The sequence below is a fragment of the Accipiter gentilis genome, chromosome 7 (genome assembly GCF_929443795.1).
Source record: "Accipiter gentilis chromosome 7, bAccGen1.1, whole genome shotgun sequence".
Taxonomy (NCBI): Eukaryota; Metazoa; Chordata; class Aves; order Accipitriformes; family Accipitridae; genus Astur; species Astur gentilis.
Window position 1 is genome coordinate 7,671,298 of NC_064886.1, and position 23,389 is coordinate 7,694,686.

The 23,389-nt window shown below is 41.1% G+C and overlaps 1 protein-coding gene across 12 annotated transcripts in view; it reads right to left on the reverse strand.

The window, feature by feature from the left end:
* The window catches only part of ARVCF (ARVCF delta catenin family member), a 297,786-nt gene that overhangs the window by 26,331 nt on the left and 248,066 nt on the right, over nt 1-23,389 (reverse strand). For 10 of the 12 annotated variants that reach the window (XM_049806997.1, XM_049807006.1, XM_049806998.1 and 7 more), the window contains 2 exons: nt 21,275-21,292; nt 16,726-16,797 (listed from right to left, as the gene is read on the reverse strand). In XM_049806997.1, coding sequence (XP_049662954.1) covers nt 16,726-16,797; nt 21,275-21,292 — 90 coding nt within the window. The remainder of the gene's footprint in view (nt 1-16,725; nt 16,798-21,274; nt 21,293-23,389) is intronic. The other 2 variants (XM_049807000.1, XM_049807003.1) reach the window with 1 other exon arrangement.

Here is a 23,389-nt window from a genome sequence, read left to right on the forward strand (position 1 = left end):
ATGTGTTCCAAATTGCCCTTTTTTGGCCTCACGCCCCTGTAAAACTCAGCTTTGCAGCTCCAGATGCCAATCAGCTGCTTTGACTCCAGGAAGCTAACGAGCTTTTAGCTTCTTCCCACCTCAGTAGCAGAAACCTGTCTGCAGAGAGAAACTTATTACAAAAGGAATCTTGCATTAAGTCCTTGGCTCCAGATGCTGCTTAAGTAAATTTATTTTATTAAAAAGATTCTGACATTATTCAGAACTGTTTAAATGTTGAACAGCTTTATAAACTTACTGTCTTAAAACCCCAGCAAGTAGGGAAGCACAGAAAAGGGGAAGAAACTCTGCAGAAGGCAGCTGCATGGCGAAATAAAAACACCTACACGGCAATACGTATTTAGTTGAAATATCCACACACCCATAGACATTAAGTACTGAGTTATGCAAGAAAGGTGGAAAAAGCACAGAAAACTTTCTTACCTCTGCAGACCTCTTAAGTATCTTCTTTCCCGTCTCCAAGAGAGACTGTATGAAATGCACTGGATCATGAGGCTGGGTATGGTCCCACCAAGTGCCCTCCCCTGCTATATGACTTACATCAGACATAGTAGGCCAGTAAATCAAAGCTCATAAGGGGCTGTGGAGTGGAAGAGAGGCGCCAGTGCTATACAGTGCAAAGCTGTAAGATCCAGCATCAGGTGGGAACCAGCTGCCAGACTGGAGAGCTCTGCACTTACCCACCCGTGAGGTGGTACTGCAGAGCTAGCAGCTGAGAAAGGGCAGCAGCCAGCGGTTCCTGCAGCCTGGCTTGTGGGTGCTTGCAAGTGGCCACTGCTTTGCCTGGTTGCAGCAGCCACACTCCTCCAGACCTCCATGGATGCTGTTTCTCTCCACCAAGTCTGTGGTGAGTTGGGGTGCGAGGGGACCCACAGCACCTTCTGGGATCATCCATTCTCTGCCTTTACGCACTGGGGTGCTGGCACTGATTCTTACTCAGCAAGGCAAAACCAAATTCTCTGTCACTTGGGAGTTTACAGAAACAGGATTGCTTTGTCAGGTATGGGACTATGGGGGTTTCCACTGACTGCGTTTCAAAACATTGTCCTGCTGCTGAGGGACTTTCTGCTCTGGTCTGAAAACCTGCATGCTCCTGACAAGCGTTTGGATGTATCAGCAATGGGTGCTGCTTAGAGCTGCGACAGACAAGGATCGACAGGCAGTATTTCCACTCGGGCTGGCACCTGTCAGGTTCTCCCCTTCGGAGCCCATCTGACTTATCTTCAGTGCCAAGGGAAAAACAACTTCAAGAAAAACCCAGATTTTTTTCAGAGCTCACACACACTAAACTACACTTGGAAGCCAATTTGAAAGCTTCTTTCTGGGTTACTCGTGCTTCACCAAGTCTACTTTTACTTCCCACTTCTCATCACAATTTTTATGTAAAGTCTCATAAATGGTCATAAGCTATTACACAGGTATTTGGTTATTTGTATCAATTCAGTTGCTTGTTAGAAGCCCGTCTGCTTAAGGCAGTGAAAGGTAGCAGAACTCCACAGCTTAAATTCCTTGAACAAGAACGAAGAATAGATCTGTCTATTCTCCAGTAGATCTATCCTCATGGAAACATCAAACACTTCAAAACACTTCCCAGTAGGAAAAATATTTGGATATAAACAACTAACCTTTTTTGGGGAAAGGTTATCAGAATCCAAGCTGAGAAGAAGCTAGCGGGTCCAGTCTCAGCACAGAGAAATGAAAGGTCAGTGATTCCCAATTACCAGAACTGATAACAGAAGCCTGTTTGGTTCATTACAAGCAGAGTCCTGCAATCTTGCCTTTATAAGCAAGTGCCATACGGCAAGGATCCCTCATGTTATTAAATAATTTATTATACGCCAACCCAAACACTTCCTCCAATCCTGTTTGTGTCCTGAAATTGCTAATTAATTCCTGCTACAGCTTCCAAAGTCAAAAGTATGTTTCAATTCCTCTCTCCATTTCCCGAAAGCTGCCACACGCACCCAAAGGCAGCCCAGTGCCTCTAATCTGTCTCAATTACAGTCACTATGCTGCTGTCAGGCAATTCAAGTATCTCCCAAGCATCCAAAAAAAGAATTTGATGTTTTCAATGTCAAATAAATGTCAGGCCAGAGCAGAAGCAGCATGAATAGAAGGTTTTCTTCAACTTCTCTAACAAAAAATGGACTTTGCAGCCCAGGTTTTCAAGGTACAGTATTTGGGTACTTAATTCTCATGGATTTCAGCATAAGCTAGAAACCTTAATGCCTTCAAGAAGAGAGATTTTTCCACCCATCCTGAAAGCACTGTATCCAGGCAGGGACTACAGATAGTGAGAGGCAAGAGAAGATGCTGCTGCTCCTCCTTCATTTGAATTGGAATGCACTGGGACTTACCGCATTGAAGGTGTGGAGCAAAGGGGTACTCTCCTCCTTTCTGCCAAACATTCTCTGCAGCTTTTCAGAAAAACAGGAAAGTTTCTATTAAATGTAAACAACTCTGCTGTTTGATACACTGACTGTATATCTGATAATCACAGGCAGAACTGACACAAAACCAGCTTTACCCATAGAATTATAGGTTTCCTGGAAACATGAATCTTTCCATACAACTTAAATTTGGACCAAAATGTGAGGTAAGACAACACGACCTGGAGAGAAGTAGCTCTCTGAAGCCTTAGCTGGCCAAACACACGCAGATTTTACAACCACAAGTAAATCTATATGCAAGTAAAGAAAAAGAAAAAAGAGAAAAAGATTGGGGCCCCAGCGTGTAGCATTGAATGAGATACTTAGTTGAAATGAATAGAGGAAGCACAGAGACATTTTTCAAGAGGTAGCAGGGGAACATTACACAGCATCCAGCTGCAGCCTGGCCCCATCTTTACCATCCTAGAGGAATGGCCCACATTCACAAACCAGCAGAAAGTCATATAAGAAATTTTACAACAAAGCCACAGCAGACACTACCTCAAAGCAACTCTGACAGCTTCTTTGAAACCACTTCATCGCCATTAAAATAGTGAAAAGATTCCTAACCCAATAGCCACTTTGTTTAGGACAGTTTTCAATTTCAATGCAGCTTTCTTATGGTAATATTATGCAATTAAAAATTGAGCTTAAAACTAACCGTGTAAAAGATTCTAATCAGAAGCTGACATTTACTGTGGAGGTTGTTCATGCCTATAGAAAACTCTGAAAAGGTCAGTGTAAGTGTAAATAAGGTGAGATACCTCCTCAAGAGTATCGGAATTTTCATCATGTTACAACCTATATACCCATTTCTAATCATTCACATATGCAAGGCAGTGTTATGAATGCCCTGACGGCTTCTCATGGGCCACCTGAGTCTGTAGCTGGATCTAGAAATAGGCCTCCAGACTGCAGTGAGAGAACTGGCACCAAATTTTAAGTGTTTCAGGGAAGCTGGGATCAAGCCATGCAGAAAACTGCCAATACAGTTTAATTTCAATGGGTTTAATCTCAACATTGCTTTCAGCAAGCAGGTATGTAGGACTTGGAAAGGACCGGCTTGTTAGGATTTAACTATTAAGCAAAACCTTGCAGAACCGCTCAAAACTAAATCATGCATGCCTTTACCAAATCGTAAGTTTTAGACACTAGCACTAACCTGAAGGTAAGTACTCTCCTGGAAGCAGTGCTCCTGCAATTGAATAAATGGGATTAGGTCTCATGCTCCTAACACCCGCATTTTCTCATTCCTTGAGAAATCCCAAACACGCTGCAATACAACTAACACCTCAGTCACCCTTGACATTTCTCATCTCTCACATCTGCAAGTTGCCTTTTGTGCTCTGCAGTGATGACTGGCACATTTTATGACTCAATGCACAAAGTTTCCCCAAAAGGGGAGTGGAAATCCTGCGTTTGCAAGGAATGCACACTTCCAATTTCCTAAGTGTTTAAAGGTCATTGGGGACATTCCAGTTAAGGCAGATCCTTTCTCTAGGTCTTATTCTTGTCCCCTCACATTCTGAATGAGTCTTTGGAGATGCTTTTCTTGCTCATCATTTTTAAGCTCTCAGCAGGACAAGATGCAATTATATGCTCAATCATGATTACAGATTTGCTGGTTGCAATTTTAGAAGTCTCAAAACAAAACTCATTAGATTAAATATTCTTCCTGGCTTTGTATGAGAGGGACAAGAAGAACTGATGTTTCCAAATGGCATGGGCTTGCTACCCGACTTGTTCGCACAAGCCAGCAAGAAAGATACTGCTTTAGGAATGAGGAAACCTCATCTCCATTCCCAGCTCTGCCACTGAAATGCTATGTAACTGCACAACCCACTTCAGTGGTCCGTGTCCCCTTTTCCCCTCCCACACTATTTTTGCCTTGCCTATCCAGACTTGGCCTGTTCCAGTAGAGTGGCACAGTGTGTCAGGTACTTACACTTTACTGAGGCTACTGGCAAAAGAGAATACGAAGTTGCTCTAAGCGTCTCCTATAAAAGCAACAATATATTCAGTAAAGTAAGGAGACTGCAAGGTGTGCAAAACATGACTGAACTGGACATGAGGTGGAAGGATTGTTCTTCCCATATCCTCCTTCCAGATAAGCCTGAATCATGGTCTATTCCTAAACAGACAAATAACGTTTCATGCTATTACAGACTTCCAGTTTTCCTTTTGACCAAGACAGAGAAAATTCAGAGCTGAAACTAATGGTCTGAGAGGCCAAAATAAAATTGCTCTCCCTTCTACCACATACTGATCAACATTCACACTGATCACATCTGAAAATGCCTGGGTCAGCAATCAAGCTCTCGGTGGTTTCAGAGCAATGAACAGTTGGATTGACATTGCCTTCTAAACTACTCAGAGGTAAGATTCCCCGCCTCCCTCCAGCTGACAGGTAAATTTAAGTGTCTGCTTTACAATGTAAAATGCCTGCCTCTCAGTTCAAGGTCATTTTTCTTCAATCCACAGTTAGAGAGGTATATGGCACATTAAGTCATATCATTCCCCTGTCACGTTGGAGAAGGGGGGAGCTTTTAAGCCTGTGCAGAGCGCTCAGGGTTATAGAAATAAATATGGCTTTATATGGCAGCTTTCACATTCAAGATATCTCAAAGTGGTTTACAAAGTAATGAGTCAGATAATAGGACTGCAGCAGCTGTGTAGGTAAATGCACTAGAAATTAATGCTGAGAAAACAGAATTAATTTTTTGATTCTCTTTATTTGCCTTTCTGCAAAACACAACTGCAGCTTTAGTCTGACTAATGAGCATCAGTGGCTTCTGCAATTTAGAATGCACAGGTTATTTGACATTCCAGTTTATTTTAATTTTCAGATTAACTCCATGATTAAAGCTCTCCATTAACTATAATAAATACTGTTCAAGCGAAGTGGAAAAAATGCTAGACACCTTACTGCGCGTAGCTCCCCTGTCTTAGCTGCATTATAAGGAAGGCCTCCTTGCCTGATCTCTAGTACCTTGATTTGCAATTAGTTCAGAATCACACAACTATTTCATTTTTATTCCTTTGTCTCTCCCCCGTCGTTAGCATTTATAAGACGACCCTCGAAGACTGATGAACGTAGTGTTCTGAGGACTCCATGGTTTACTGTGCTGGCACTAGAGAAAGTATGTATCAGAAGGAAAAGTATATTTGTCTTTTAAAAAAGCCATACCTTGGGGGAATAATAGTAATAATAAAGACAATAATATCAATCAACCTGAGATCCACCAATTAAGATATATTTTGCATATATGTTCCTTTCCCAGGTTCCATGGGCAAATGGGCTCTCTAAGTCTTCTTCCCACCGAAGTCACCTAGCTAGCTGTCATGGATTAAGTTGTTTTGGAAAAACCTTGTCTCTAAAAAAAATGTGCTGGTTTTTTTCAGACAGACTTTTATTGGCTGACTTTGTAATCAGTTAACAAGAGTCACACAGAACAACTATGTTGAAAGAGAGCGTGGGAGGTCACCTGTGCCAGCTTCCTGCTCAAAGCAGGCTCAATGCTGAATATAGACCAAGTTATTTATGCCTTTGTCCAATCAGGTCTTGAAACCCTTCAATGATAGAGAACCCTTCAAAACCTCTCCGAGGAATCTGTTCCAATTCTTAATTATAGGGCACTAGCCTGCATTTTTGTGGGCAAAAGAATAGCAGATGGGACAGCCAGAGTATTCCAGACAGATGCTTTAAGTTAGATTCGAGAGATGTCTGTCTACCATTGAGTTTCGAAAGCATCTGAGTCACGTAGGCCTCTGAGAAAGCTATCCACACTCCTATTACTCCTAAAGGCACAGCCTTCATAACACTCACCTGGAGCAATAACTGCTTCCTTTACTTATGCACACACTATTTCTGGAAATCTGGCAAGGGATTTAAATCAACATTACACCATTTTTCTGCCTCAGCTGTTCTGAAACTTTCTGCTGTTCTCTTAACTTGTCAAGTAGCTTTGTCAGCAGAACTTTGCTGCGGTACTTTTGATGGACACTAGAGACAACCGTAACTCTGTGCAACTAGGTTTTTGTAATTGATTTTGACATGAAATTTCATCTCTAAATTCCGACAGAAGCTAAGTTCCTCTTCCTTGCGCTTCATGGTAATACTGGCTAGGCAATCGGGACAACTTTCTGATTCACACACTTCTTCAAAGTATCATTTCATTTTTTATGCTTATGCTAAAAGGCGGGGAAAAGTCTCTGAACTTTCATTGTTGTTTCTTAACTGAAACTGAGTAAGTGGCACAGCAGAAATGTGACATAATGCAACAGTGATTGGATGGATGGATGGATGGAGTGAGTTTTTCATTGCAGTGACCAAGTCCTTAGACTGAAGCAGTTAGTTATGTGGGATAAGCACCTCCCTACCAACTCCTGCTTTATTCCTGGCAGACTTTCTTGGCACATTATCATTTTCCAAACAGTCCTTGAGCAGCATCTGTATAATGAGCTATGCTCCGTAATAACAGGCACTCTATTTTAAAATAACAATTAGAATTGCTTGTAGAATAGAAATGCTAAATGAGACATGCAAAAACATACACACAAACTGAAGGCTGGGGAAAGAAGAGTATTAACCATTCTTAAGTGGGGCAAACAGCACAGGGAAGTCTGTGAAAAGAAAAAAATATGACTGACAACTATCACTTTCCAACATTAACTATTTTATCATGAGATATGCTAGCCAAGTATAAAGGACATGAAAATTCCATCAGTGGTTAAAGGGTTAAGGTCCTGCATTGCCAGAGAGCACACATTGCTATAACTAAAGTAAACGTAGCTGGGCTGTAAAACTTGCCAAGGTCTCGAGTTATGTATTGGTTTTTGTATATACCTATCTATACAGAGCATCATAAATAATACAGCTGAACTTCTCCATAAAAATACACAGCAAGTGTAATATGCATAGCAAGAATACAAAGTAATTCATGGTATTACATATTTTCAAAACATTCTCTGCAACATGAACTCCTCAGTCCATTCACACAATATCCCACTGGGGCAAGCAACTATCATCCACCTTTAACACAAAGTGTGTTTTTATTTAATTTTTCTATCACTGTGGTGCTAGCAACAGTTGAGATACACAATACTTCGGCAGAATTTCACTGTTTTCGCAAACGTATCATGTACACTCCATGTGCACTGGTTATCACAGCAGCAGCGAAAAAAACCAGTAATTTTTCTAGTGAAAGCAGTGGAAGTAGCAGACACTTCATGAACAAGTTCACTATAGCCCCGGCATCTGAATGCACTTAAGTTGCCTAAGGCCGCTCAGCAAGTCGGTAGCAATGCTGGAATGTGAAAATGAGACTTTCTTACTTCCAGCTCTGTCTTTTGCTGAAGCTCCAGATCACTCCATCTCCTCAGTAGCTGCTGTAATTACCACATGCTCGAGTGGAGTTCCTGCTGTTTAGTTTTTCATAGGCTACTTTATTATGCAAGTATATATAGGCTGTTCTAGTTTAAGATGTTTTAACCACATGCATAAGTCTCATTTTCTATGCATTTATAACTTGGCCACAAATTCACATCAAGTTGGAAAGGGAATTTACCACCTGGGATTCTTGTCTTTTGAAGATACTGCTAGTTATTAGAATAGATCTATATTCTTGGGTGTCAGCCTCAGGCAAGAAGGAGCTGGAAGCTGACTACCGGAGTTATTTTATAGTCCCGTTAGAGCCACAAGTGAAAGGACCTAAAGCTGGAGAGGGAGAATCTTGTCTCCAACTGTGAGCTTTTCTCCTCCATGCACTGAGGAAGACTGAACATACAAGAATGCAAGAGAAGGATAAAAAGGAGGAATAGTTGTGAATGTTCATTCACTATTTCCAGGATAACCAGAGTACCTTAGAGGTAAGTCTGCTTCTTCTCATTCAGATGGAAGAGTTTGAAACAATTCAGAAAGCAAGCTGCCTTCCTAACTCATCTTGCATGTGACCTCTAGCTGTTAAGACAGAGATAAAAGACAAAGGGAAAAAGAAGAGCTCTACAGGCAATCAAATTGTAGCAGAGCCAAGAACTGATGGAGAAGAGTAACCATCTTACGATTTCATGAAGAGCTTCATAGTCTCAACTCAGTATAAATAGAGCTGAATGAAATTCTCGTATCACTACAATTGCTCCTCCTACGTCCCCTTCCCAGCAGTTGTTTCCCACTGCTCCCTCAGCTTAAACTTCAAAGCTACACAACCTAAAACTGAAAAAGACATTCACACTATGAAGTGTCCATACTGGGGGTGGGGAGGTGTTAGTGGCATTTAACTATCACAGTTAAAATTTATTCTCCAGTTTACATTGGTTACATATCCTCCATGTAGCAGAACTCTTCAAGTTCGTAACTCAAATATTCCTGACACAGAAGTAAATCTCTCTTAACTGGGCAATTTATAGGATAGTCTAGTCACACAAACATTCTGTTTCCCCCTACTACAGCTGCAAGAGCTCTTCTGTTCCACAGATGCCATTTCACCTCTACCAGGAATCTAGCCTGTCTCATCTGTAAATGAAATTTCTGCCTGGATGTCCCTATGGACATAGCAAGGGACTGGAAAGCACAGCTCAGAGCTGCAATGTTGAGGCATTCTCAGAAGTGAGAGCGCAACGATTTGACAAACATGGTAGCAATTACCAGAATGCAAAGCCAAAACTATTCTTCACATTCCTGAGCAGACAGATGACACCGGAGTAAGAGCTGGTCCAGTAATGGTCTCAAATTCCTCTCACATGATTTGGTGGAATAACTAAACCCCACACAGCAGAGCTGTGAGGGTCTCAGCAGCACTACTGTACACAGTTGCTGTATAGGGTTTCAGTCATATCATTAGTATTTCTCCCAGAAAAATATTTGTTTCCTCACAGTCTCCAAAGTAAGAATGTTGAAGGATAGAAGTGTATTAACAAGGGAAAAGAATTAGCGGCAGAATTTGGAAAGGTCATACACACTTGAGAAACGCAAGGTTGAACGGCAAGTCCTTACTGATACTTGAATAATCCTGCAAAAATAACTACAATGAATATACAATATTAAATGTCTACATGAATGCAAGTGACCACACCCACGAACGATGACAGTAAAACTACAGCCAAGACAGACACATGTCTTCCACCTCAAGAAAATGCATGCATACGTTGGTGGGTAACAAATATATCTAGTGGTTGACCAACAATGCCATACCTAGGTAACTACTCAACTACAACCATCACTTAAGTCACCTGTATGTTAAGAGAGCGCTAAAAGGGTATAGCACTTGAAGAAAACCATATCTGGCCTACAAATGAATAGTAATATAAGCAGACCATTAGAGAAACTTGGACACTCGGTGATGTTCAGTGACGTAAATTACCTCCCCCTACAAAGGTTTGCTGACTCCTACACAACAGAGGACTTTGTTTTATTAAATCCAAATTCTAGCAATATAATGCAATACAAAAGCGTAACTGTGCCCTTCACATGTTTGCCAAAGTCCTGTTCCACCAGCATGCACCAAGATAAAAGCCCAAAAGACTTTGTCTAGTTGCTGCTGTTTAACGCATTGCATGACAATCTCTTGCCAGGAGTACCTGTAGGTAAAACACGCTATCTGGGGAAAATCTGCTGCTTTAACTGCTCAGCTAGTTCAATACCCCTTAAAAACAGGCAGGGTTTGTTTTGGCTTTTTTAAACCTTATGCCACTGAGTTATGTAGAAGGAAACAGAGGTCGTTTCATGGACAACATCCTTCAAAGGCCAAGCTGTTCAAGGCTTACTACCTGCACAAAAGCAACAAGGAAGGAACAACCCTTAAGAATTGTGTTAATGATTTATTTTATGCAACATCTGTGCAGCAAGGTGAGCTTATCACAAGACAAGACTGTGAATCACTAACTATTTGGACTGCTTTAGCAAAGAAGTCCAGCAGTTCTCCATGGGTATGACACAAATCTACCATAAAGAACGACTGATCCTGGCAACAGGCAGCAAGAACTGAGAATAGCTAGTGACAGGGAACATAATGACAATGAAGCAGTGTAGCAGTGTTTATTCAACAGTATTCAAAGTTGGCTGTCCCTGAAAAGCAAGGCAGACCCTTCTACTCGTTCCTTTTCCTGCCTTGTTGGCCTGCATGAAACTTCTCAAGCAAGAACTGCAAAACATTTCTAATCAGGTACAATCCTACAGCAAGTTTCCTTTTAGGTACTCTGGAGTAGGTACTGGGACTTGGACTGAGACAGAAGTCAAAGAAAAACACCTTCTCTGCAGATAAGTCACCACCACCCATCACTGCTCACCTCATCTGGAGTGTACAGAGAACTTGTGTTGTCTGTAAACTGTAAAAAAAAAAAAACCAAACCCAAACAAACAAACCTCTGTTAAAAAGAACACCACTCATACGGGAAAGATTTTCTGTTTTAAGGAAGTTTCATTCAAGTTAACTATTGGTGACAGAATTTTGCACTCCATTTAAAATCCATGCTGAGTAACCATTAAACCCTCTCCATATCCTACTCATGCAAGAAATGCACACATCATTAAAACACAGAAGGTGTCACAGTGTGTCAATATCAGCTACAACTCTTACAGGCTTAGGCCAGTCTACTTGTAATGAAAATAATCACTGTTCTATAATTCACTTGGTATTCAAATTGCTTGAGTTGTCATGCTAAGAACAACAAGAAGCTATTTCAGACTCATTCTCTTCATTGGAAGGTTTGTTAGGGCAGAAACAAGACAAAAGACATAACAGTACTCCTGGACCTCCAATTCACATTCCAGCTGCATCTCCCTGTATGATTTTTCAAACCCTGCAGTTTAGCCCTAAACTTACAATTCATATTCTACATAATCAAATTTAACAGGTCCATAAAGATCGCAAATAAAAGAGTTTCCACCTGTAGAGCACAGCTCAGCAGGCCAGGAAGCAACCCACTGGCATATATCAACTCTGCTTTAAACAAAAAAGTGGCTCAACATAAGAACTGCAGAAGATTATGACAATAAAAGCAGAGTATTCCAGAACAATTAGCAGTCAGCTATGGAAAGAATGTGTGTGCTAGAAAGGAAAAATCCACAGGTGCTGCTCTGAATTCCTTGCAGATGCTGGAAGAAGAATGAGAATTTGCAGGTACCAGGCTGGAGAAAGTTTGGCAAGGGCAGGCTCCATATGGGAATTTTCCTATTCAAGGCAATAAATTTTCTCTGAGTCAAAGCATTGGAAGAAAGATGAAATATCTTTCACTGCTTTGTAAATTATGAAAAACACACGGGACCAAAATGAACACTCTGCTTAGTAAAGCAACAGAAATAAGAGATACTTCATAATTCTGATAGAATTCTGAACAACATGCATGAAATACTTAAAAGACATTAATACAAGAACACGTTACTTGCTCTCACAGAGGAGATCTTCCCAGTCCCTCAATATCCACTAGCAGGCACAGGAGGGGTGTGGATGATTCCATTGATCAATCAGTTCTACTCACTTATTCACAATACAACAATCAAAATTAATGATTGAAGGGAGTTGGAAAGGGCAGGTGAGTGCCTGAGTCAACTTGTAAAGATTTAAAGAAAGCAAATTAAACCAGCAGTGAAATGAGAACAGCAGCTAATCTTAATTACAAACCTAAAGTCAAAGTAAGGCTTCAGTGAAGTTTCTCTCTCCCCCCACTACATGTTGCCTTTAGCTGAAGACAAATTGCCAGCATTTTTGTAATCTACTAAGTTAAAGTCATTACCCTGACAGTGCCAGGAAGTCTAATTTCCTGAAGCAGTAACAAAAAGATTTATAAGTGAATTTAAACACTCACCTTCTGGAACAGAAAAATCTATCATCATCATCAGGCTACATGGAAAGCAACTGGGGATTTCAAATAATGGAGAAAGAAGAAATTCACCTGCTGACAAGTTCACCCCAAATCTCATTCCCTACCTACATAGGCTGCTGACCAGGCTAAGTGTACACACAAAGCTGAGCTTTCAAATAAATTCAGCTTGTCTGTGAGGTCCCTGCTGCAACAAAAGACACGTTCAACTACAAGCAGCTTTAGCACTAGTTCAGTATTTCTGCTCAATTCTCTCCTGAACTTATGTTCCCATTAAAATGGAAGTAAGCTTAAATAATCAAAGTGGAAAAGATAAATTAATAACCACTTTAATAACTGATTTAAGGGAGAGAATGAGTTAGCTCATCCACCAGGCTGAAATGCACCTGCACGTATTGCGGCTGAAGACTTTCAACTCCCTAATGAGATAAACTGAAATCATAGCTGAACTTCAACACCCAAAGCACCTTAGAGCACCTACTTTTATGCCATTAGATATAAGTGTGCATCAACAAGAAGCCACAAGATTTGCTTAAACCAAATAGCACAGAGGTCTGGATTTAATTAGGGATGACCCGCTGATTCTATATAAAAAGCTGTTTTGCTCTTCTGGACTTTCCCCTCCCATGTTCCAGCACTGACGAACAGAGGTGGACAATCCAACACCTTCACATCAGGAGGATTAAATGTTACAACTTTTATAACATCTTCAGAGGGCTGACACATATCAATGCTAATTCTTTTCAGAAAACCTTATTGCACGGTCTGCCATCTGAGACACTACTTTCCACTGCACAGATATGATTAATCCTATCTTCCCCCCAATGCATGAGCCTCCTGTCACTATTCCTGCTCAGAAATAAGGACTCTGTGAACAAAGCAAAGGAATTGTACTATGCTATGTATTTAACGTGTACACAGGAGAAATCAGCATTTACACTGTGGTAGTGCAGAAAAGAACATGCTGCAGAGGAGACAGCCAACACCACTACCAGTGACCTACTTTATATTGGGGAAGGGATTTCAGCAAGACTTACCCCTAGCCCCCCACCCCCGAAGCAGCAATTTTTGAAAGTACTAAATTTAGCAAGGTCCTGAGGACAGCATTCATAATTTCTTTTCAGTGCTGTCCTCTTATATAGCTCTATACAAGCTCTTATTACTTCCCCCCAAAATGTATCTTCTCTCTCCCTCTTTGACTGTCAGAAAAAAAAATATGCTCCTTTCAACAAAAAGGAAACAAGAAGCTTCTCTTCCACAATCTTTCCTCATGAGGACAGCAGTACGCTGGACACTGCCAGAGCACATACATTTATTTTTTAATATCAGATGAGACAGCTTCTGAAAGCACTGCAAGTTCTCCCATCTGACATTATCCAGTTTACCACAGATAACAACCCTGAACTGGAAGCTTTCCCCTTCCAGAATGCCTAGCACATAGAATTATTAAAGGCTTAGAAATGGTTTCGGGGTTGCTCAAATGTTGTGCTGCAGCAAAATCTGATTTCCATTAAAAAACCAAGAGCAATCAGAAGAAAAGGAGACTTTAGTTCATCACTTTGAAAAAAAGAATCGCCTTCATTCATCCATTCCTCTTCAGAACACACAAATTCCAGAATCACCACCCCCACCCCCCCCCCATTTAAACTAGGTAATAACTCACAAGACCCTTTGGACTGTTGAGAATATGAATCTGTTCCTAAGCAATCCTGAAGAAGACTGACAAAACCTCTGCTTCCCACACAGACACTAACCCACACCCTCCCCCCAACTAGAAACTACAGAAGGTTCTGGTTTTATGATGTTCAGCTACAGGATAGGCAGATTCCTGCAATTAAAGTTATTTGGAGACCAAGCGAAGTTTCCAGAGATGATAGAAAATAGGTTTGAACTAGTTCACTGCTTCTAGTTTGCAGTTTTTCAAGCGACCATAAGCATGCCATCAATTAAGCTCAGTGATCATGCCTAAGAATATTTTATAGGGCAACTGTGATGTCAGGTTCTTGAAACCTCATCTTTAGATCCACCAGGTAAGCACCATGGATGTTGCCTAGAAGATTACAGGAAACTTAACAACACTGCATCCCAGTATTTGTTAACTACTGCAATATTCGTTTGCTGCATTGCACGAACAAATCTTATTACTGCAGTTTCATTTGCCCACAAAGATTCCAGCTGAAAACTCACTTTAATATGGCTTTAATAATACATGAAAGAGATTAATCTATAATTGTTGATTTTTGAAATAGCACTTCATTGTGTCACTCAAACTGAGTGCTTTTGATCATTAAAACTTGCATGATTTTTCAATCTTAGTAACGAGGTTCTGCTTCAGCTGAGAGCTGATCTCATCAGAACCAATTATACTCTATGGCATAGATCTGACCAGAGCTTTTAAGGGCTTTAAAACCACAATTTTATTTTTCTTATCTTACCAAACATTTCAAAGTCCTAGCAATCTTGTTAGAACCTTTAATATCCAGGAACTCTCATGTAAACTAAATGCTTAGCAGGAAACTACTAGGAAAGAAGTGAAAAAAAACGCATCACTGAATTTATTTTTTACTCTTAGCGCACAAGTGAATAGTTTCTCATGCCTTTTTCCATGTCAAAGGGCTTCTTTCAAAATTCTGTGGGATTAATCTCCTGACCTAATCTAGCATGAGATATGTAGTCAGACTAAAATCTATTCTAATCTCGAAATTATCAAACAAAACCTCTTCAAGAGTGTGTGATTTCTAGCAATTGAATATAACAAAGAGCTGTGTAGGCTCAGAGAGACAGATATGTCTCCCATCAGATATGCCACAGCACTTCTACCATTAATGGAGCCACATGAAAGATTTTTAACTTATTTTTAAAGAAAGTTATGCAAGATCCATTTCTTTGCAGAAATCCTCGATTTCCATCTTTCCCTTTAGTGGCACCTACATTCCAATCCAGAAAGGAACGAAAGTGCTGAAGCCCTTAGTATATTTTGTGTTCCTTTCTTTTTCTGCATCCTTAAGACGTCTGCATGCTCTGCAATGTAATCAACGCCTAAACCTGAACTGACGGCATTAATGTAAAGGTTGGTTAGGAAAAGTTTCCTGCAGCTCTCTGAATAGGATGACATTGCACCTTCTAAGAGGTGCATTAATATCTTGTGCAATAATGCACCAAATGAAATTTTGTGTTTAGACATTAGCCTAGAAACTGTACCTATTGTAAAGGGTGTCTGTAAATAGATTAAATCCATCTATATATTAGGATTAGTTTGCATATCATCAATCCGAGCTTTACTGCCCATGAATTTAAGAGAGAGTGCAGCACTTTACATGTGTAATTGTTATACCATTACTGACTATCAGTACATCTCTAAGGATGCTAGATATGGCCTCTGTTGCTGCCCCCATTTAACAGTAAGAAAACTGAAGCACAAATTAGTTGATTTGATCACGATCACCCAAGTAGCATAATTCAGGTATCCCAAGTCCAGGGATCCCTCCATTGAGTCACACTGTTTCTTCACACTCTTCGAAACTGTACAAGTGATGCAGGAAGAGTTTAAGATTTTCCTTCTGAAGAATACTCAGGTAGTTCTGGGTATTCACAGATCATTAAGGTGAGGGTGCTATGGGAGACCTTTTCCTGCAAGGCTAGGTTGACGGGGGGGGCACCGCAGCAGTTGCCATGACAATGGCTGAATCTTTGCAATGACATTGCACGCACTTCAAGTGAAAACTTGCGTAACTCTCAGAACACCGTCCAATGCGGTAAGAAGTCTGATGAGATTCCAAATCGTCTGCTAATTTCCAATTAAAAGGAGTACCACGCATGCAGGAAGAGAATGCAGATTGTTTGTGAAAGATTTCACCTCTGCCAGAGCTGAAATACAAAAGCACAATGCAGAAGAATTTTTCTGTGAACCTCCCGATTTTGGAAAACTACAAGTACTACTCGCTACAGACAGGGAGGAATCCCATATTCAGGAGAAGACTACCAGTAAAGACAAAAAACCTGAACTCATTCCCTGCCGTCACTCTCCAATGCATCGGAACACTGAAGAACTACAGAGATGCCAGGGAAGGGAAAAGGTTAGTGATAAGAACACTCACCTAATGCATTTCATAACTCCTTACATTCACATCTGGAGCAGACGATTTGCAAATGGAGTTGTAAAGGAAGAGAGCATGCACCCACCCCTCTATGGAGTTACAATCGCCTAACACCAAATCAGATGGGCTTCTACAAGATTCCACCAATTCAGCAGCTTTATATAAAAGCTGGTTATATCCAGTATTGAATACTAGATAACAACAAGCACCGACACATCCATTATTTCAATTAACTGAATACAAAAGAAAGAGATCAGCCTGATATGCTCGCGACTCAAGCGCCTTTAAGAGCCTCCAGCTCCCAGGCTACCTGTTATTTCCAAAAGCACAAACATTAGCATTACCTTTTGCTGCTTCAGATCTCTTAGGCAAATCAAGTGTATCAAAATTCCTGTCCAAATCTCCATTCTTCTTTCCTGTGTAAAAAAATAAGACAACAGATGGAAAAGACTGTCAGCATACTGACAGGTAAGTTACTGTCATGTGGATCTACAAGATGAGAGAAGATACAGACTAAGAATATAAATCACAGACTATTACCCATATTTGTACATATCTGACTTGCAATCCAGCTGCATAGCTGTGGTTTTAGCATGAGCAATTTAGGGACAAAAATCCTTGCTACCTTCAGGTTAATCCACAAACATGCTTAGCACTAGCATTTCAGTGGGTCTTAAGAGTGCTTAAGATCTTGGAAAACTGTGCCATTTCCCTTCTTGGCAAAGCTATGCCCCTCCCTCAGAAGCCCAGTATTTACTCAGGTTTTTTCACAGAGGAATTTTGACCTGAAGCTTAGCTGAAGCAGAAACTGAGCAGCAGAGCAAAAAACAACAGGCTTGCTTTGCAGCCTCTATGTTCATTTGTGACCATCAGGCAGGAAGGCCTAGATTTAATATATTGTACAGACAGCAGGCAACAACTTAACCTTGAATTGCCCTTCAATCATAAAGGGACATTTTGACTATTTATTAGAAAGCAATGGAAATAATTCCATACTTTCACTAAGAGACAGTTCCAAACCACTGCATCAGCTTTAATTTATACAATCCGTCATAGAAAGCAGAACAAAACCTGGACTTTAGTTTTAGTTAGGTTGGGAATTCAAGGTTATATAAACAGCTGGGGAGGAAAGGGTTAATTTTCATTCCCTCTTCTCCCCCCAAAGAGACACACTGCCTTGGGAAAGCCCACTTGGATGCTGTGGGATAAGCAGGCACCTTGCCATCGGAGAGGTACTGACAGCAGAGAGAGAGATCTGGAAGGAAGGACAGCAATCTGCACGGCTTCTGAGGACAGCAGTGTACAATTTAGCTTTCCCAAATTATTTGGGGGGGGGGGCAGGGAATTAAGTTATTTAGTCCCTCTCCCTCAGGGAAGGAGGGAACGCAGGTGCAGTGGGATGAATTCAGAACAACACAATTTAAGCTGCTAGAAGTGACTTCTGAACAGGGACTTTACCAGGCTGTTAGTGGAGGTTTACAGGAAGGGCTGAAAGCGCCACCAGTCAGGACTCTTAAAAGCAAACAGGAAAATGGTCCTTGCAAATGTAACATGGAGATTAGTCTGACTCTTGACTGGGAATAGGTCACAAAATGAGAAAGGCAAATACCTGCCCTGTTATAGCAGGGAGCCAGTACAGCTTCTGCACAGTGAATTCAATGGGCTCTACCTTTCCTCTTGATAAAAGCATAAACATATGCAGTACTACATAGAGAAGAAATAGAGCTTTTAAATACCAATATGAATATTTAGAAATAACATCAAGAGGAAAAAAAAAACCCCAACAACCTTAAGGTAGTATTCCATCCCCTCCCCTTCCGTGGAAATATCACACACTTTTGTTTTGAAATGCCAACACAGAATAGCAGCCAACGTTAACTACTGTGCAAAACAAAACATGCATCTAGAAGGTCTGTTCATCTGAAATAATTTGCTTAACTAAAGCATGGAAAAGCCTAAGCTGCCAAAAGGTTATGCAGCCAGATACCATGCCACTCCTTTGAAAGGTATCTTTTCTAAAGGAAGGGACAGGAATTAGCTGCACTTTACAGCCCTCCCTCAAGTTTTTGCTCCATGAAAGAACAAGAAACATGTTGCTTGGGGAACCAAATACTAGAAAGAAAAAATGCTGCGCATCACCAAAGGACATTGCATTTCATAATGGCAGCTGAACCCAGTCACTGGCTGCAAACCCTTGTTGACCCTTAGAGCATTGACAGGAAAAAGCAGGGCAGAGGGAAGAAAAAAAAAAAAAAAAAAGGCATTGAAGGAAGTCAGTCATTGTTTAGCAAAGATTACAGACTTAAGGCAGTCCGATAAATGTGACTCTTATCTACAAGTAGGACAAACTGTTTTTTCACATGACCCCGAATTTCATGTCTCCGGTATTAGCTAGTTTAAACCTCAGAACATTTACTCCAAGAGCCAGACCTTATCCAACATGACTACTCATTTCAGAAGTTCTCTCTAGAATTTAAAGTTTGGTTTGAGATGGCACAGTAAGAGTTCCCTTCTTTCTAGTGCAATGTTTAGTAAGCAGTATGTATTTGGGCACAACTTTTTAAGGAAGAGATCGGCCAGGAGAGCAGTGTTGGCTGCTACATCTTTTGAGCTGGCAGTGGAGATGCAGCTGCCTGTTTACTAAACCATCTTTCATTAAGACAGCACACCCCACCCGTGCTCTGCGATTTTCAGTCACTGTTTCCCAATTTCTGGGCCAGACTGCAAATACTGGCCATCTTCTATGAAGCCTTTGCTAGTTTGTCTCTCAGCCCTCTGAGAAACTAACCCACCTCAGTGGCAAAACCACATCTGTTCAAACCAGAAGCTGGCAGCTGTTTACTAATGGAAGCAATTCAGAGCACAGAGCTCTGACCAAGGGGAGTTCAACTCTACAAATTAGTTGCTTAATCAAGTTGAGCAAGGGCCAGGTTCAGAAATACCTGAAGCACCTACATTTTCCAGGGCTTTCCTATAGAGAGAAGGTGACGAAGCTGTAAGGAGACTCCAAAAGAAATCCATCTAGATGGCAAAGGTTTCAATCTGCAGCCCAGCTGGTATTTTTCCCATTCTATTTTTACAGGACCCACAAATACTGGTTTGCAGTTTCTAAAAAGGTGACCAAATTTAGCAGGTTCAGAAGCCTACCAATTACAAACCTCTCAGCCATTTCCTGGGCTGATTGATATCAGAGAAAACCAGTTTCACTGCCAGCTTCTGTAGCTCTGAACACCTCCCTCTGTCACTCAAGCCTATCAGTAATGCTAGTGCACAGGGATGCTGAAATGACCACAGTAGCAGTAGAAAAGAAGTTTAATACCCTGTTTTTGTACATCTCAATTTCTGCCCTTCTGTGCATCTCCCTGCTCTCCAAGTTTTCCAGCCCGAGGTATGCCGGAGAAGAGACGATGCTGTTGGATCAGAAGCATGGCTCCAAACTTTGCCAAGAGACAGACAGCTTTGAACATGCCTGCTGAAAGGTCTATTTTATGAGACCTGGCTGTAGGAGTTGGCACAGCACTCTGGTTTGGGAAAACTGCCTGACATGAGACTTGCTTGTGCAAGATGAAATTTACAGTCTCTGAAACAGTGGGATTAAAATTCTTTCCCTCTCCCCCCAGTACTTTTCATTATGTAAGAAACAACGAAAACATGACCTTTGGCATTTTCAATCTGTCAGAAACTCAGTACGGACTTTGAAGTGTGACCCAGCATTATTAACCACTAATGTTGTTGTTGATCTTCTTCAAATGTCATTTTGCTTTACTGGATAATCAAAACAGCTATTCAGCTAGACCATTTTTGCTGAAGGATTAATTCCCAAACACTTTCCTTCTGGTTAAAATAAAAAAAGTTGAAGGGAAAGAGATTCTTCACAACAACCTCCCCTTGCCCACCCCTCCACCCTCAACAGTCAATACTGTGCTTGTTAATACACCCACTGAACCAGACTGCAGCGGAGTGACAGAAAGCAAGGGCTGAGCTCTGTCTTGCCAACATGTCCATCCTCCACAGGCTCACCAGTCATAGTCTGAAAGCAGCATCTCACAGAACACTCCTGAGCATCATTTACTGGGTGGAGCAATTAGGATCGTTGGGTTGTTTTTCTTTTTTTTTTTTTTTTTTTTTTTTTCTTCCAACATTTCTCCTTTGGCTCAACCCTCCAGAAATCACTGATCTGAAGCAAGTGTCACAAACTGAAAATGACCCTGCCTTTACCCCTGAATCAGTCTCAGTAACACAGTGGAAGTCTCCAGGGCACTCACAGCCTAACAACTTCCCAGCCTAGAAGGGAGAGTGGCAAACTTTAGTCTCACTCTTGTGTATTCCAATTGCAATTTTACTTATCGTGCTAGGATGAGAAACTAAAGGGCATATCCCCCGAGGCATTTACTGGGGGTAGCTTCATCTAGCTAGTCTGAGTGCCAGTAATAAACACGCAGCAGCCCAGGCACGCGTGCCCAAGCAGACAAAATACCAAGGATCCCTGAGAACACACATCCAAGCTCCTGAGTCTTCACGGCTACTGCTACGCAGACCAACTAGCGAAGCTGTACTTCGACATGACAGGGTTGTGAGGCAACTCGCACACAGGTGTTCCCTCCCTCTCTCAGAGGGTTATAAGGCCAGTTGCAAATCAATTCCCTTACTGCACTTACACCAGGAACTAATAAAACCTTGTCTTCTCTATTCTCAGTGTGGGAAGAGCAAACTACAAATGCTCACTCAATTAGAGGATTTCCGTGCCTACTGAAATGAACAGGAGGGATGCACTGGGGGAGCAGAGGAGAAGGTGAATGAGCAAGACCTTGATCTCAGCTCTTAGCCTTGCATGTAAAAGCTGAACAAAGCATATTATGGCGATGATGAAAAGAAAGTATTGCAAAGACTCACCTTGATTGAACCACTCCTCTAATTACCAGAAAAGCAGCAAAAGAAAAACAAAAATTTACAGGAAGGAAGAAAACACAAAGGAACAGTCACAAAGAGGCAGAATTTCACAGAATAGGTTCAAAACCTGAGTATTACAAGAATACTGCAGAACTTTCATCAATTAAAAAAACAAACCAAAACAAGATATGCCACTTTCTCCCTTTTGTTCCTGCTGAAAAAAACCAATCTTTCTCTGCACAGCTTTTTTTTTTCTTCTTCCTCTTTTTGTTAGATGAAAAGGTGCTTACAGTATTGAGGGGACAGAAGGATGACTAGCCCTTTGCAGAGGTGTTTGAAATGCTATGATCAATGACCATGAAATAAAATAAAATAAACATGGAAACACTGCAAGATTAGGTGAACAAGAGGGGGAGAGAACTGATCTATTTTGAAGTCCTAGACTGAGAACATTAAGGCAGGTTCAAACAAGGTATTCACATAAATTTAGTAGTGAGAAAAGGAAGCTTCTCTTTACTATTTTAAAAGCACATCTATTAATGGATTTTTATTTTTTTAAACACAACAGTTGCCTGTCCCCCTCTATCCTTCTGATCTACATACTACCAGCTGCGAGCTCAGCATTATTACCAGTTGATTTCCCTCTAGAGAACAGCAAACTTTAAAAAGAGCACTGAAAAAAGGGGGAAAAAGTATGTTAAAATACACTTCGGAAATTGTCCTTTCCTGCTGAACACACAGAGCCAAACCCCAGCTGTCACTGAGTGTCTGCACTGCTCACTGAAATCTGCAGGTTCGTCCTCCGTGTCAGATGATTTTGAAACCAATTTGTCCAAAAAGACACGATCAGATGCTTTGGCTGATAAACAGAAACTATCAGGGTGTACAGACACAGAAGGCATATATAGGTCAGCCCCAGAGGAAACCGGCAGACACTTGACAAAGGACAGCCACCTGAGAGCGCTCTCTTTTCACTGTCATCCAGAGGATGATGACAGTTCTCAATCAGCACGCTCCCCTCCTCCCACAGTGCACACTCATAGCTTTTATGTCTAAAAATGTTTTCACTGACTGTGTTGCTCTCAAGCAGCAAAACAACAGAGACTGCAAGTGGCAGGAAACAGGCTCGAGTCAGCACATGTTCAAGGTTTCCAAAGGATATCACACTGAAGTTTTAGTCATTCACTGTGGGAACAGGCTGGCCAAGCAGGTGAAATTCTTTAGTGAGCTTTCCCCCCAGTCATTAAAAGATTCCCATCAATTTTGTATCTTTTTTTTTTTTTTTAAACACCGTTTAAATCTAGTTGATGACAGACTAGTCTGCAAAAGCAAGTTCACACTGTGATGACTTCCCTGGCACATATGGAAATATGTAACATTTTAATAACATGTACAGGTCAGATCGAAGGAAGAGTAACATGCAGCACACAGTCCGCCAAGTTCAAACAATTCCTTATTGGCTCTTCAGGACCAAAACCTTCCTTAGACCTGGCTATAAATAGTAAGCCAGGATGTGGGTACACATGAATGAGGAGAACGGAGCCTAGACAGAAAACGGAGTTAATTATCTCAGAATTCAGTCTAGTATAGTCATTTCTCTAAAACAACAAAGAAAACGGATATAATTTGAGTGTCTCTTTCTAAAGGAAAGATGGAAGGGGGTTACTGAGACTATTAATCCTCTCTTGTAATGAAACTCATTTGCAACACTCATGCCCCAGAGGAGAGAACAGGTCTAAAAGTGACTGACAATTAAAAGCTACAAAATCATGTTTGCAATTTAAATTACTGAAAGAGTGACAGAATTGGGAGGTTGTATGTGTTGCTTGCGAGTGGGAGGGTAAGGCTTTTAGTTTGTTTTCAAATGTGAGAGACTGGAGGCATAGAAGACGTACAGACAGGACTACCATGCACTCGGATGAATGCATGCTGGCCTGGTGTCCAGAGGCCATGACACATGCTACACAGCCAAGCAAGTGGACTTAGCGTAGATTTGACAGATGCAAGAACACAGCAACGTAGAGGAGAAGCAGCAGAGCACGTCCCCCTTTGTTGAACAGCAGTGTCATCCGTCAGCATGCACCACTCCTATTTAAAGCCAAACAAAACTATAGCAAT